The following is a 13,473-nucleotide window of genomic DNA, read 5'->3' as shown; positions in this document are numbered from 1 at the left end:
ACTAAAAACGCAGAGTGGGATTCAGCCAGAGGGCGTTAGCACAATGAAGAGCACAACACAAAGTATCAGTGCAACGTTCTGAGACAAGTCCCACAATGGTTGTATTCCTGAATAAAATCCATCTTTAGAATGTTCAATGCCACCTTTGGCTTTTTTAAATATATTTATAAAATGAGACATTTTTTATTGAAAGTAACTGTCTGGATGAGTTGCCATCTGCAGGTTTCCAAGGCTTGGGCAGTGGAGCATGAGGTCTTTGTTGTTAACTTTAGCTCCCAGCATCTCTGATGTTCATTGCTCCCATTAGATGGTGTGCCATGATTTAAGGCAGAGTGCCAAAAAACCAATCTTCCAGCGCTTTATACTCGGAAACTGTGTGAAAATGACAGGTCTGGTCATGAAGATAGCTGCTGTGCGGTAAAATATGTCTCGCCTCAGCACTAAGCTCAGAAACAGCAGGAAGATATTTGTTCTGATTGAAAGCAGCAAAGACAAGAGACTTCAGTTACATGGAGCGGACTGGAGAAGCTGGGTTTGCTGTCCGCGCATAGCAGGTTAAGAGGAGATTTAATAGAGGTGTTCAAAATGATGAGGCATTTTGATAGAATGAATAAGGAGATGCTGTTTTCACGAACAAGAGAGTCGGTGACCAGAGGACACGGATTTAAGGTCATTGGCAAAATAAACCAGAAAGGAAATAAAGAGAATTTTTTGACGCAGTGCGCTGGAATGCACTGACTGATAGGGGTGGTGGAAGCAGATTGAGCAGTAACTTTCAAAAGGGAACTGGATACAGGCAACTCTCGATTATCCAGGTCCCTCGGGGATTGGGCTATGCCGGGTAAACGATTTCTCCGTTAGAGTGATTAGCATAAAGTTAAAACCTGATGCCTTCCCGGGCCAAAATTTTAAATCCCGTATAACAGTTTCCTGTTGGATCCGTGTGCGGATAATCGCGAGTTGCCTGTATATAATTGAAAGAAAAATTTCACAGGGCTATGGGGAAAGAGGAGGGAGTGGGACTAATTGGACAGCTCTTTCAAAGAGCCTGCACAGGCTCGATGGGCCGAATGGTGTCCTTCTGTGCTGTCTGGTTCTATGATTTACTCCGCATCTTACTCATGCTCTGCCTGACCTGAATGTTGATGCAGGATGCAAAAAAAATCCCAGCGCCTCTGGTGGCAGATATCATGCACTGCAATAGTTTGCAATTGACTGAGAATGTGGGCACGGACCTTTGAACAACTAAAGTTTCACTCGATGTATTGCATTGTGTTCTATATGTTAGTCCAATTAATGATTAAGTTGTTTGACAGCTCCTCACTCCTCTGTGACAATGAAGAGGCAAATCTTTGCCGAAGCAAGATCATTTTCCAGGTGTTTCATGATCTGCGATTGGAACTTTAAAATATTTACAACAGCGAAAAGGGAGTATTTCTCAAATCAACATTCTGAATTGCTCGCTACAGCTGTATAAGGCAGAAATGAAGTACATTTATTTTTAAAAGGTAGTTTTAAAAATAAAACTCTGAGGAAGTTTGTCTTTTTATGAGGAGAGAATTAAACAAACATAAACTTTAAAAGGGCGCGCTAACTATGGTAGCTCTAATGCCGCAGAGGCAATGGATTTGAAAGTGTCACCTTTGGATGTACTGATTGACTCAATCATTTTATTTATGGCTGTTTCCACAAGTTGGCTGCCAATCAGAAGCTAAGAAGACCTCAGTGGGCAAACAGAGTGCGTCAAGACCGGCAGGCGTGGTCCAGCGAGTGGTCAACATGGGGAAGCTGGAGCGCCTGCTCCAGCACGTGCGGTGGAGGAGCGTCCTTCCGGAGCAGGCGCTGCTTGAGGTACGTGGCCCCCTAACTTTTAAAGGAAAGAAAGACTTGCATTTATATAGCGCCTTTCATGACCACCGGACATCTCAAAGCGCTTTACAACCAATGAAGTACTTTTGGAGTGTAGTCACTGTGCTATTGTGGGAAACGCAGCAGCCAACTTGCGCACAGCAAGCTCCCGCAAACAACAATGTGATAATGACCAGATAATCTGTTTTTGGTGATGTTGATTAAGGGATAAATATTGGCCAAGACACCAGGGGATAACTCCCCTGCTCTTCTCCGAAATAGTGCCGTGGAATCTTTTAGGTCCACCTGAGAGGGCAGGCGGGACATCAGTTTAACATCTCATCTGAAGACGGCACCTCCGACAGTGCAGCACTCCCTCAGCACTGCACTGGAGTGTCAGCATAGATTTATGTGCTCAAGTTGCAAGAGTGGGACTTGAACCCACAACCTTCTGACTCAGAGGCGAGTGAGCTACCCACTGAGCCACGGCCAACACTGTCTGTACTATACATACCTCCCACTAGTGCACTGGACTCAAACCAGTGCTGATCCAGGCCAGCATGAAACAGATTCCATGTTGCAATGCAATGCTGCCGTACTCCATTCCCACCACTGGAAACCAGCCGGAGCATTTACAGTGGTAACTCGCTGCAGTGCCCTCTGGTGGCAGATATCATGCACTGTAATAGTTTGCAACTGAGTGAGAATGTGGGCACGGACCTTTGAACAACTAAAGTTTCACTCGATGTATTGCATTGTGCTCTATATGTTAGTCCAATTAATGATTAAGTTGTTTGACAGCTCCTCACTCCTCTGTGACAATGAAGAGGCAAATCTTTGCCGAAGCAGAATCACTTTCCAGGTGTTTCATGATCTGCGATTGGAACTTAAAAATATTTACAACAGCGAAAAGGAAGTGTTTCTCAAATTAGCATTTTGAATTGCTCGTTACAGCTGTTCAAGGCAGAAATGAAGTACATTTATTTTTAAAAGGTAGTTTTAAAATAAAACTGAGGAAGTTTGTCTTTTTATGAGGAGAGAATTAAAACAAGAACATCATAAAAGCGTTGCACAGTCTGCTCGTCTTAATTCAAAGTTACCTTAATCCAAATCGCTTGTTGACCCAAATTGACATTATGCGAAAACACTTTGTGTGTTGTTTTACTGAAATTGCCTAATTCAAGCAAAATCAGAAGCATTGGAACAGAAGTAACCCACTTAGCTCCTCAAACCCGTTCTGCCATTCAATTAAATCAGGCAAGCAAATTATCCTCGTTCAAGGGTCCACTTATGATGATGAGATCAGGGCTGATCTGTACCTTAACTCCTTTTAACCCCCTTAGATCTATATCCTTTGATACCTTTACCCAATAAAAATCTGTTGATCTCAATCTTTAAAGCTTCACTTGACCCCCCAGCATCCACAGCCTTTTGGGGGGAGAGAATTTCTTATTTCCACTATCCTTTGTGTTAAAAAGTGCTTCCCGATTTCATTCCTGAACGGCCTGGCTCTCATTTTGAGATTGTGTCCACTTATTCTGGATTCCCCCGCCACAGGGCACAGCTTCTCTGTAGCGACTCCATCGAATCCGTTTACTATTTTAAACATCTCAATTTGATTACCCCTCAATCTTCAAAACTCAAGAGAATTGTCTTTGGATTAACAGGAGTAGACTGTACATAAGGAAGCTATTCCTATCTACGCTGGTGCTACCTCTCCCACTGGAGCTTACCTCTCTAATCCCAATTCAATGCCCTTTTCCTCCTCCCATTAATACTTTCCTTCTTAAATGTCTTGACTAACTGAACTTCAATAGCTTCATATTCGAACAACTCTGCGTGTGAAAACAATTCTCGGCACCGCCCCTTTAATGCTTCCTGTGCTAATCCGATGTTAATGCCCTCCATTAATACCCATTCGCAACCGCCCTGTGAAAATCACCTCTGATTATTTGCCCTGTTTGTAACTCTTTGTTATATCTAAAAGGTTTAACAACGCAAAAAGCAATTTGGGTTTGCAGCAATTTAGTGGGGTGTGGTTGAAAATTTGAATTGATCTTCAGAGAAACAGATGAGGTATTAAGATATTATCTCATCCTTATTTTCTTTTCATGGCCTCGCCCCTCCCTATCTCTGTAATCTCCTCCAGCCCCACAGCCCCCCCGAGATGTCTGTTCCTCTAATTCTGCCCTCTTGAGCATCCCTGATTATAATCGCTCAACCCCATTGGTGGCCGTGCCTTCTGTTGCCTGGGCCCCAAGCTCTGGAACTCCCTCCCTAAACCTCTCCGCCTCTCTACCTCTCTTTCCTCCTTCAAGACGCTCCTTGACCCAGTTTTTGGTCACCTGCGCTAATTTCTACTTATGCGGCTCGGTGTCAAATATTTATCTCATAATACACCTGTGAAGCGCCTTGGGATGCCTCACTACGTTAAAGGTGCTATATAAATACAAGCTGCTGTTGTTGTTGATGATAGAAGTGCACCACTTTCTAAATGTATATTGAAAAATTAATTCTTGGGAATGTGGGTGTCGCTGGCAAGGTCAGCATTTATTGCCCATCCCTAATTGCCCTCGAGAAGGTGGTGGTGAGACGCCTTCTTGAACCGCTGCAGTCCGTGTGATGAAGGTTCTCCCACATGAGTTCCAGGATTTTGACCCAGCGACGATGAAGGAACGGGTGATATATGTTCAAGTTAGGATGATGTGTGACTTGGAGGGGAACTTGGAGGTGATAGGGTTCCCATGGGCTCGCTGCCCTTGTCCTTCTAGGTGGTAGAGGGTTTGGGAGGTACCGCTGAAGAACCCTTGGCGAGTTGCTGCAGTCCATCTTGTAGATAAATAATAATAAAATAATAACAACTTTTATTTATATAGCGCCTTTACCGTAGTAAAACGTCCCAAGTCGCTTCACAACAGTGTTACAGACAAACAGGTAAATTTGACACCGAGCCACAGAAGAAATTAAAGCAGATGATCAAAAGCATGTTTAAAGAGGTTTTAACGAGCGTCTTAAAGGAGGAAAGAGAGGTAGAGAGGCAGAGAGGTTTAGGGAGACAGTTCCAGAGCTTAGGGCCCAGGCCCCAGGCAGCTGAAGGCACGCCCACCGATGGTTGAGCAGTTATAATGTTCAAGAGGCCAGAATTTGAGGAGTGCAGACATCTTGTGGGATTGTGAGACTGAAAAAGGTTAGAGAGATAGGGAGGGGCAAGTCCATGGAGTGATTTGTAAACAAGGATGAGAATTTTGAAATCGAGGTGTTGTTTAACTGGGAGCCAATGTAGGTCAGAAAGCACAGGGGTGATGGGTGATCGTGACTTGGTGCGGGTTAGTACACGGGCTGCTGAGTTTTCGATGTCTTCAAGTTTACGTAGTGTGGAATGTGGAAGGCCGGCCAGGAGTGAGTTAGAGTAGTCAAGACTAGAGATAACAAAGGCATGAATGAGGGTTTCAGCAGCAGAAGAGCTGAGGTGGGGCAGAGGCAGAAAATGTTACGGAGGTGGAAAAAGGCGGTTTTAGTTATGCTGCGGATATATGGCTGGAAACTCATTTCAGGGTCAAATATGGCACCTAGGTTGCGAACAGTCTTGTTCACCCTCAGATTGATGCTAGAGAGTGGGATGGAGTCAGTGGTTAGAGAACGCAGTTTGTGGTGGGGACCAAAGATAAGGGCTTCGGTCTTGTCAATATTTAATTGGAGAAAATTTCTGCTCATCCAGTACTGGATGTCGGACAAGCAATCTGACAATTTAGGTACCAAGCAGGCGTCGAGAGAAGTGGTGGAGAGATAGAGCTGGGTGTCGGCTGCGTACATGTGGAAACTGACTCCGTGTTTTCGGGTGATATCGCCAAGGGGCAGCATATAGATGAGAAATAAGAAGGGGCACACTGCAGGCAGGATGCACCGGTGGTGGAGAGAGTCAATGTTTAAGGTGGTGGACGGGCTGCCGATCAAACGAACTGCTCAGGATTCCCAGTCCTACTAGTTTAAAGGAACAGTCTTGTATGGAATTACCCGCTCTCAGCTGGGACGGTAGGTGAGGCGCTGTAATTGACCTCAGTGTCCTGGATCGGAGAGTCTGGGGGAGGGGTGGGATGGTAAAATCAGCCACGGTTCCAGTTCCTGATCATTATCCAATGAAGACTGGCTCCTTGTACAAGGTGTCAAAGTGTGGTCAGTAGCTGAACCCCATCAGGAGAGGAGCAAGGTAACTGGAAAATGACATTCTTGGATTACTTAATGCGTCAGCCACAGATACAACTCCAGCCTTTTCCAATCGCCAGAATTTCAGCAGAATGAAGTCAAAGAGCCCTGCGACTTTTGGGTTAACTGCAGCTCAAATTGTTTTACAGCTCGGAAGTATATGCTGAAGAATAAAGCTAAATGACCCACTTTGTTGTTTCACGGAGGAAGCAATGGTGATTTCAGTGATTAATGAACTGGTTAATATCCCTTTGGAAAACCATTTTGAGAATTCAAACTGTGCGCATCATTTCCTTCAATAACATCTGCAAAAATAGTTCTCTGTAACTTTTTATGAATGCAATGTATAACCGCAGGGATAATTCTCAATTGAAATGTTCATGGAATTAGCAAAACAGTTCTTAAAGGGGTAGTGTCACCAGAGCTTTTAGGTAGACTGTGTTTCTGGAACAGAAGCAAAGGACTCTTCTGATGACCTATGTTGACTACCTTGCATCGTTTGATGCCACAGCACATGTTGTATCTGCTTTAGGGCACATTTTTCATCATGGAATTTTAACTTGGGATTTTGAAATGACAATAGAAGAGAGCGCACTCCAAGGCAGCTCACTTGGTAGATGGACTGGCCAGCATTCATTCTCTGGTCTGATGAGATGTTTCACACATTCGATAAGACATTTTATGTGTCAGCTGTGGCTCAGTGGGTAGCACACTTCCTCTGAGTCAGAAGGATTGTGGGTTCGAGTCCCACTCCAGGGACTTGAGCATATAAATCTAGGCCGACACTTCAGTGCAGTGCTGAGGGAGTGCTGCACATTACAACCGAGGCCCCGTCTGCTTTCTCAGGTGGATGCAAAAGATCCCATGGCACTATTCAGAGGAAGAGCAGTGGAGTTATCCCTGGTGTCCTGGCCAATACTTATCCCTCAATCAACATCACTAAAAACAGATTATCTGGTCATTATCACATTGCTGTTTGTGAGAGCTTGCTGTGTACAAATTGGCTGCCATGTTTCCTACATTACAACAGCAACTACGCTCCAAAAGTACTTCATTGGCTTTACATAGGAGTAGGCCATTCGGCCCTTTGAGCCTGCACCACCATTCAATATGATCATGCAACTTCAGTTCCCCATTCCTGTTTTCTCTCCATATCCCTTTAGCTGTAAGGGCCACATCTAACTCCCTTTTGAATATATCTAACGAAGTGGCCTCAACAACTTTCTGTGGTAGAGAATTCCACAGGTTCACAATTCTCTGAGTGAAGAAGTTTCTCCTCATCTCGGTCGTAAATGGCTTACCCCTTATCCTTAGACTGTAGCCCTGGTTCTGGACTTCCCCAACATCGGGAACATTCTTTAAAGCGCTTTGGGATGTCCTGAGGTTGTGAAAGGCGCTATATAAATGTAAGTCATTCTTTCTTTTGCTCTGCACTATTCATTGATCTTAAGATAGGCTGGGCAGCCAGGGTGATGAGCCAAGCAAGGGGGGAAAGATCAACTGCAAGTGATCGCTATCCAATGATCCTTTGCTGAGAAATGTGCGTGTGTGAACATGGAGGATAGAATTGGAGTTTTGTATACCACCCCTCAGGAGGGAATAACTCTCAGACAGTCGTTATCTGGAGTCACACACAAAGAATAGCCACTAGGGGGAGGTGTCTGAGTGGTTGGCACCCAGGGAACACAGGACTGTGATGGCCCCGCGCAGTTGAATAGCTCAGATGCATGCTGTCTAGGGTCACATATGAAGAATGGCCACTTGTATAAGGTACCAGAGAATGGTCAGCACCTATGGAGGAACCTCAATCCCAGCATGAGCCATCGCCTTCAGGAGGAGAGAGGAGAAAAATTCTGGCCTCTTGCAAATTCCTGATTTTCATCATGCCCCCTTTGGCACTGTGCCTTCAGCTGCCTGGGCCATAAACTCTGGAATTCCAGCCCGAAATCTCTCCGCCTCTCTGCCTCTCTCACCTCCTTTAAGAAGTTGATTGAAACCTTACAACTCTTTGACCAATCTTTTGGTTACCTGTCTTAAGATCTCCTTACGTGGCTCGGTGTCAAATTTTGTTTGAGGACGCTCCTGTGCAACGTAGTTTTACCATGTTAAAGGTGCCGTATAAATGCAAGTGGTAGTTATTGTTGTCATGTCATTCTACACCACTGGCCCAGCTTGAGAAGAATCCCATGAGAGAATTTATCATGGCGGCAACACAATAGTTAAAAGTTTGATTTTGATACAGAAATGTGACTGTGCTCCTTCAATTAATCTTATTCTTCCGTATAGTAGCAGCAAAACTAAGTCAGATGTCTAGGCCAAAGTTGTAACAGTGTGGATATCTTGTAGGCTGCCTGCAAATTCCCTCTGAGGGCAGTGCTCAGTGACGTGCTCCAGGGTCTGATTAGGAGCTCCACAGTCGCATGATGGCGGATGCTTTACTCTTCCACCGATGGAGAAGTTGGCAGCATCGACCAGGACCGGTTCTGAGGAGGTTGATGGTTGTCCACTGTTTGCGGGGAAGGTTTCAATGAAGGTGCTCAGTGTTTGCTTTGAATTGCCAGGTTCGCTAATACAGAGGGTTGTCCCGGCGATCAGAGGCAGTACAGAGTGTGTAACCTTCTGGTGAGTACATTTCTGGTGCAACACTTGCCGCACTGAACGCTCTTCAGATCTTTCAAAAGGACTCCATCCCAATTTATTTATCCAAAACTCTGCTGTACATATCCTATCCCACACCATCCCATTCACCTATCACTCCGTCCTTGATAAAATTCTTATCCTCAATTCCTTAATGGCTTTGTCCCCTAGCTCTGTGACCTCCTCCAATCATACAGCACCCTCCACCCACCCCGCACAAACGCTCTCCGAACTAGCCAGTGTATCTCCAGTAATGAGCAATTTTCTAACTCTCATAACATCGCCTCCGGTGACCCCAAGGGTCTATCCTTGGCCCCTCCTCTTCCTCATTTAAATCTTGTCCCTTGGCCATATTATCTGCAGACATGGGTTCAATTTCCACATGTAGGCTGACGACACCCAGCTCTACCGCTTCACTACATCTCTCAGCCCCCCCACTGCTCCAGGCAGTCAGACTGCTTGCCCATCATCCAAATTTGGATGAGCCGCCATTTCCCCCAGTGCAACATTGGGAGGACCAAAGTCACCATTGATGGCTCCTGCCAACAGCTCCACATCCTTTCCAATGGCTCTATCTCCCATCCTGGCCGCAGCCTGAACCAGACTGTTCACAACCTCGCCGTCCTTTACAATGTCAAGCTTGACTTCTACCTCCATAACATCCGCCTCCAACCCTATTTCAGCCCGTCTGCCGCTGAAAATCTCATCCATGTCTTTGTTGCCTCCAGACTTATCCAAATGCTGTTCTAGCCACCTCCCATCCTTTACCCTCCGTAAACTTCAGTTTACCCATATCCTATCCCGCATCAATTCCCATTCACCCATCACCCCTGTGCTCGCTAGCTTGCATTGTTTTCCCGCCCGCCAACACTTGAAATTTAAAATTCTCATCTTCATGTTTAAATCCCTCCATGGATTCACTCCTCCAAAGCTCCTCCCTGAATTCTCAGTTCCTCTGACTTTGGCTTATTGTGCAATCCCCTCCCTCTGTCCCATCATCAGCAGCCATGCCTTCAGCCGCCTGGGCCCCACACTAACTGCCTCCTCCCCCCACCTCTCCACCCCCCTCTTCCATTCACACCCTCCTTAAAATCTACCTCTTCAACCAACCCCTTGGTCACCTCTCCTGATATCGCCTCCTTTGTTTCGGCGGTCAATGTTTGTTTTGATTACGCCTTTGTGAATTGCTTTAGGATTTTTTTTCTGCATTAAATGTGCTGCAGAAACACAAGTTGTTTGTGACCAGGTCTCTGTTGGTGATTTAAAATTTGACACAATTCTCACAGGACTGCCCTCCGGGATCCATTGATTTCCGGAAGATTCAATGTTCACTCTACAACAACAAACCCCTCCAGGGCAATATGAGGAGTCACCAGTGGCTGCCATTCTATGGGGGTAAGTACGCAGCACTCTCCCCAATTACAGCACAGGGGAATCACTGGGATCCAAGTGATGTGAACTTAGGCACTAATTCAATTGGCACTAATTCAGTTCATCTTGTTTAGGAGGGCAGAGAATTAAACAGTTTGTGTGATGTACTCAGATTGCCGATGGGTTCCGATAATGTTATCAGAACAATGGGTACTGCATCTATCAGAACATTAGAACATAAGAATTAGGAGCAGGAGTAGGCCATTCGGCCCCTCGAACCTGCTCTGCCATTCAATAAGATCATGGCTAATCTTCTACCTCAACTCCACTTTCCCGCCCAATCCCCATAGCGATTGATTCCCTTAATATCCAAAAATCTATCGCTCTCTGTCTTGAATATCATCATAGGCGGTCTTTCGAACGAGGATGACTTGCTTCCACAAGAGTTCACAGATGTTTCAATGAAGGACCCGCTATTCCAGTCCTGAACTACAATTGAGGGGGTGGAAGATGCCTGTGCGTGTGGATTTTTTTAACGTGTGGTGACTGTTGCACACCAGCCACCACACGGGCTCGACAGAGCTAGGCCTTTATCCAGTGGCAAGGGTTAACCAGGACGACTGGAGGCCTGCTCTGCTGCACGGACCTAGTGCGCACACACATCGCAGTGTGGGCTGGTCCGTGCTGTCTCTGGGCCCTCGGCTCTTCTGGGCCCTGTACCCCCTCATTCACCGCACCTTCGCCCACGATGTTCCAGGGCCCGGCGCTCCAGCTCTATTTATAGCCCCGACCTGCGGTGGTGTTCTTACACAGGTTGAGGCAGCCCACGATGAATATACTCAACGGCTGACCATCCACAGCCCTCTGGGGTTGAGAATTACAAAGATTCACCACCCTCTGAGTGACAAAATTTCTCATCTCAGTCCTAAATGGCCGACCTCTGAGAACTCCTGTACGCCGAATGCGGTGTACAGATAACAATGATTTAACTCCTGTACACCTAATCTAGTGTACAAATAAGAATGAGGTTGTCCTTAGAAAGGATATCTTGGCCTGGGAAGGAGTGCAGTGCAAATTCGTCAGAATGTTGCCAGGGCTCCAAGGGATAAATTATCAGGAGAGATTATATAAATTCGGCTTGTATTCCCTGGAATATAAAAGGTTATGGGATGATTGATTAAGGTTTTTAGGATTTTGAAAGGAATTGATAGGTTAGGTAGACTTTATTTCCGCTGGGGGGAGTCGAGGACAAGGGGTCATAAGCTTAACATTAGAGCCAGGCCATTCAGGAGAGTAGTTAGGAAGTGTAGAACTCTCTCCTACAAAAAACAGTCGATGCTAGCTCAATTCATAATTTTAAAATCTGAGATCGATAGATTTTTGTTGGCCAAGGGTATTAAGGGATATGGAGCCAAGGCACATGATGGAGTTAGATCACAGATCAGCCATGATCTCATTGAATGGCAAAACAGGCTCGACAGACTGAATGGCCTACTCCTGTTCCTATGTTCCTAACTCCTGTACACATAATCTAGTGTATAAGCAACAATGATATAACCCTGTAAACACAGTGGTTTAAAATTCCCATTCCTATGAATAATCATTCACCAAAACCTGGGTTAAATCATCGACTGTCGGAGGTGCTGTCTTTACTGATGAAACATTAAACCGTGGCCCCGTCTGCTCTCTCAAGAGGTATGTAAAAGATCCCCTGGCACGATTGCAAAACAGAGCAGGGGAGTTATCCCCAGTGTCATGGCCAATATTCATCCCTCAATCAACATAACAAAAAACAGATTATCTGGTCATTATCACATTGCTGTTTGTGGGAGCTTGCTGTGCGCAAAATGGCTGCCGCGTTTCCCACAATACAACAGTGACTACACTCCAAAAAGTACTTCATTGGCTGTAAAGCGCTTTGGGACGTCTGGTGGTCGTGAAAGGCGCTATATAAATCCAAGTCTTTCTTTCTTTTCTTCTTTCATGGCGATCGACTCGGTGGTATTGAAAGGATTGGAGAAACGAGCTGATGAAGAGCCCCTAGTGGCCGTATGCATTACATCAATCGAAGTTACAGCTGCACCTTGTGGGGTAACAATTCATCTCTGGTGAGATCGTAAAAGTGTCAGTGAAGATTTCCTCTGTTCATTATCTCCAGCAAGATTGTAAACTCATTATAAAAGCACGTGTTTACGATTCTGCAAGACATACCGAGCAGAGGAAATCTATACTGACACATTTACGACGTTGCAACGTGCAATGACCAGGGGGCTTCTGACCCCACGAGAAGAGCAGAAGGAACAGCAGAGGATGAGCAAAGACCACTTTGACCCTTCGAAGCTCATCTCTCTTGCACTCCATCTCACACAGCCGAGCAACCAAATTAATTTTAAACTCCCCAAAAGTCTGATCCTACTGCCCTTATCCAGGCTTTCGTCTGCTCTTAATCCTGTAGCAGGGAAAGGCAAGGCTGAGGAGCGCTCTCAGTAACGTTTGATCAAATGGCTTTAACTCTCTCAATACCAGCACTCACAAAACATAAGAACAATCTTTGCTTCACGTCTCGCGCTGACCTGTCTGCTATCGTGAGTTCGGTTTAGTGCTTTACTGTCGCCGATGGAGGTTTACAGGAGTTTGAACCTTGAACCTTGAACCTTGAGCCTTGCTCTGTTATTCTTCTTTCTAACAGCTCCCAATCAATGTGACCTCAACTGCCTAGCCAAAGGAAAGAATTTCTACTACATGTTTGGTCGCGTTCTGGACGGGACAAAGTGTAGCCCTGACTCATCGGATATGTGCATCAGTGGGCAATGTCAGGTGAGCAAATCCCCAGAAAACAATATCAATGGAAAACTGATATTGTGAACCCATTGAACAAACGGCGAACTGCCCTCGGCAGCAACGTACCTTCTACGCTGCGCGCGCAGCAAATTGAAAGGTGCCATGCACAGAATGTTTTATAGAGGGAACATTGCCCGGCAGCTGATCTGACTGGGCACAAACAGGTTTGATTTGTTGTCAGTAGAATATCAGCAGTGAGGATGACTTGAGAATACAGGGGCATTGCACCCAGAGTAAATGCCATCCCCGAAGTCCGTAAGGATCACAGTTTAACACTGCCCTTGTGGCCAGTGTTAAAATATATCATTTCTGTGCTTTTCTGTCATTATCATAGGCAGTCCCTCGAAGTGAGGATGACTTGCTTCCACGCCAAAAAGGGAGGAGTTCACAGGTGTTTCAATGAAGGACCTAATATTCCAGGTCCCGAACTACATCGTGAAGGGTGGAAGATGCCTGTGCGTGGATTTTTTTAACGTAGGGCGGCCGTTGCACACCAGCCACCACACGGGCTTGAGAAAGCTAGGTCTTGGTCCAGTGACAAGGATCACCCAAGACGACTGGAGACCAGCTCTG

General features: G+C 45.7%; 1 protein-coding gene across 2 annotated transcripts in view; it reads left to right on the top strand.

Annotated features, from left to right (window-relative positions):
• Positions 1 to 13,473, top strand: part of LOC139228561 (ADAMTS-like protein 5) — a 145,705-nt gene that overhangs the window by 99,754 nt on the left and 32,478 nt on the right. For both annotated transcript variants that reach the window (XM_070859678.1, XM_070859677.1), the window contains exons 3-6: positions 1,694 to 1,851; positions 8,613 to 8,673; positions 9,975 to 10,083; positions 12,749 to 12,876. In XM_070859678.1, coding sequence (XP_070715779.1) covers positions 1,694 to 1,851; positions 8,613 to 8,673; positions 9,975 to 10,083; positions 12,749 to 12,876 — 456 coding nt within the window. The remainder of the gene's footprint in view (positions 1 to 1,693; positions 1,852 to 8,612; positions 8,674 to 9,974; positions 10,084 to 12,748; positions 12,877 to 13,473) is intronic.

The sequence above is a fragment of the Pristiophorus japonicus genome, chromosome 18 (assembly GCF_044704955.1).
Source record: "Pristiophorus japonicus isolate sPriJap1 chromosome 18, sPriJap1.hap1, whole genome shotgun sequence".
NCBI classification, from domain to species: domain Eukaryota; kingdom Metazoa; phylum Chordata; class Chondrichthyes; family Pristiophoridae; genus Pristiophorus; species Pristiophorus japonicus.
This window is presented reverse-complemented; position numbering and strand designations above follow the sequence as displayed.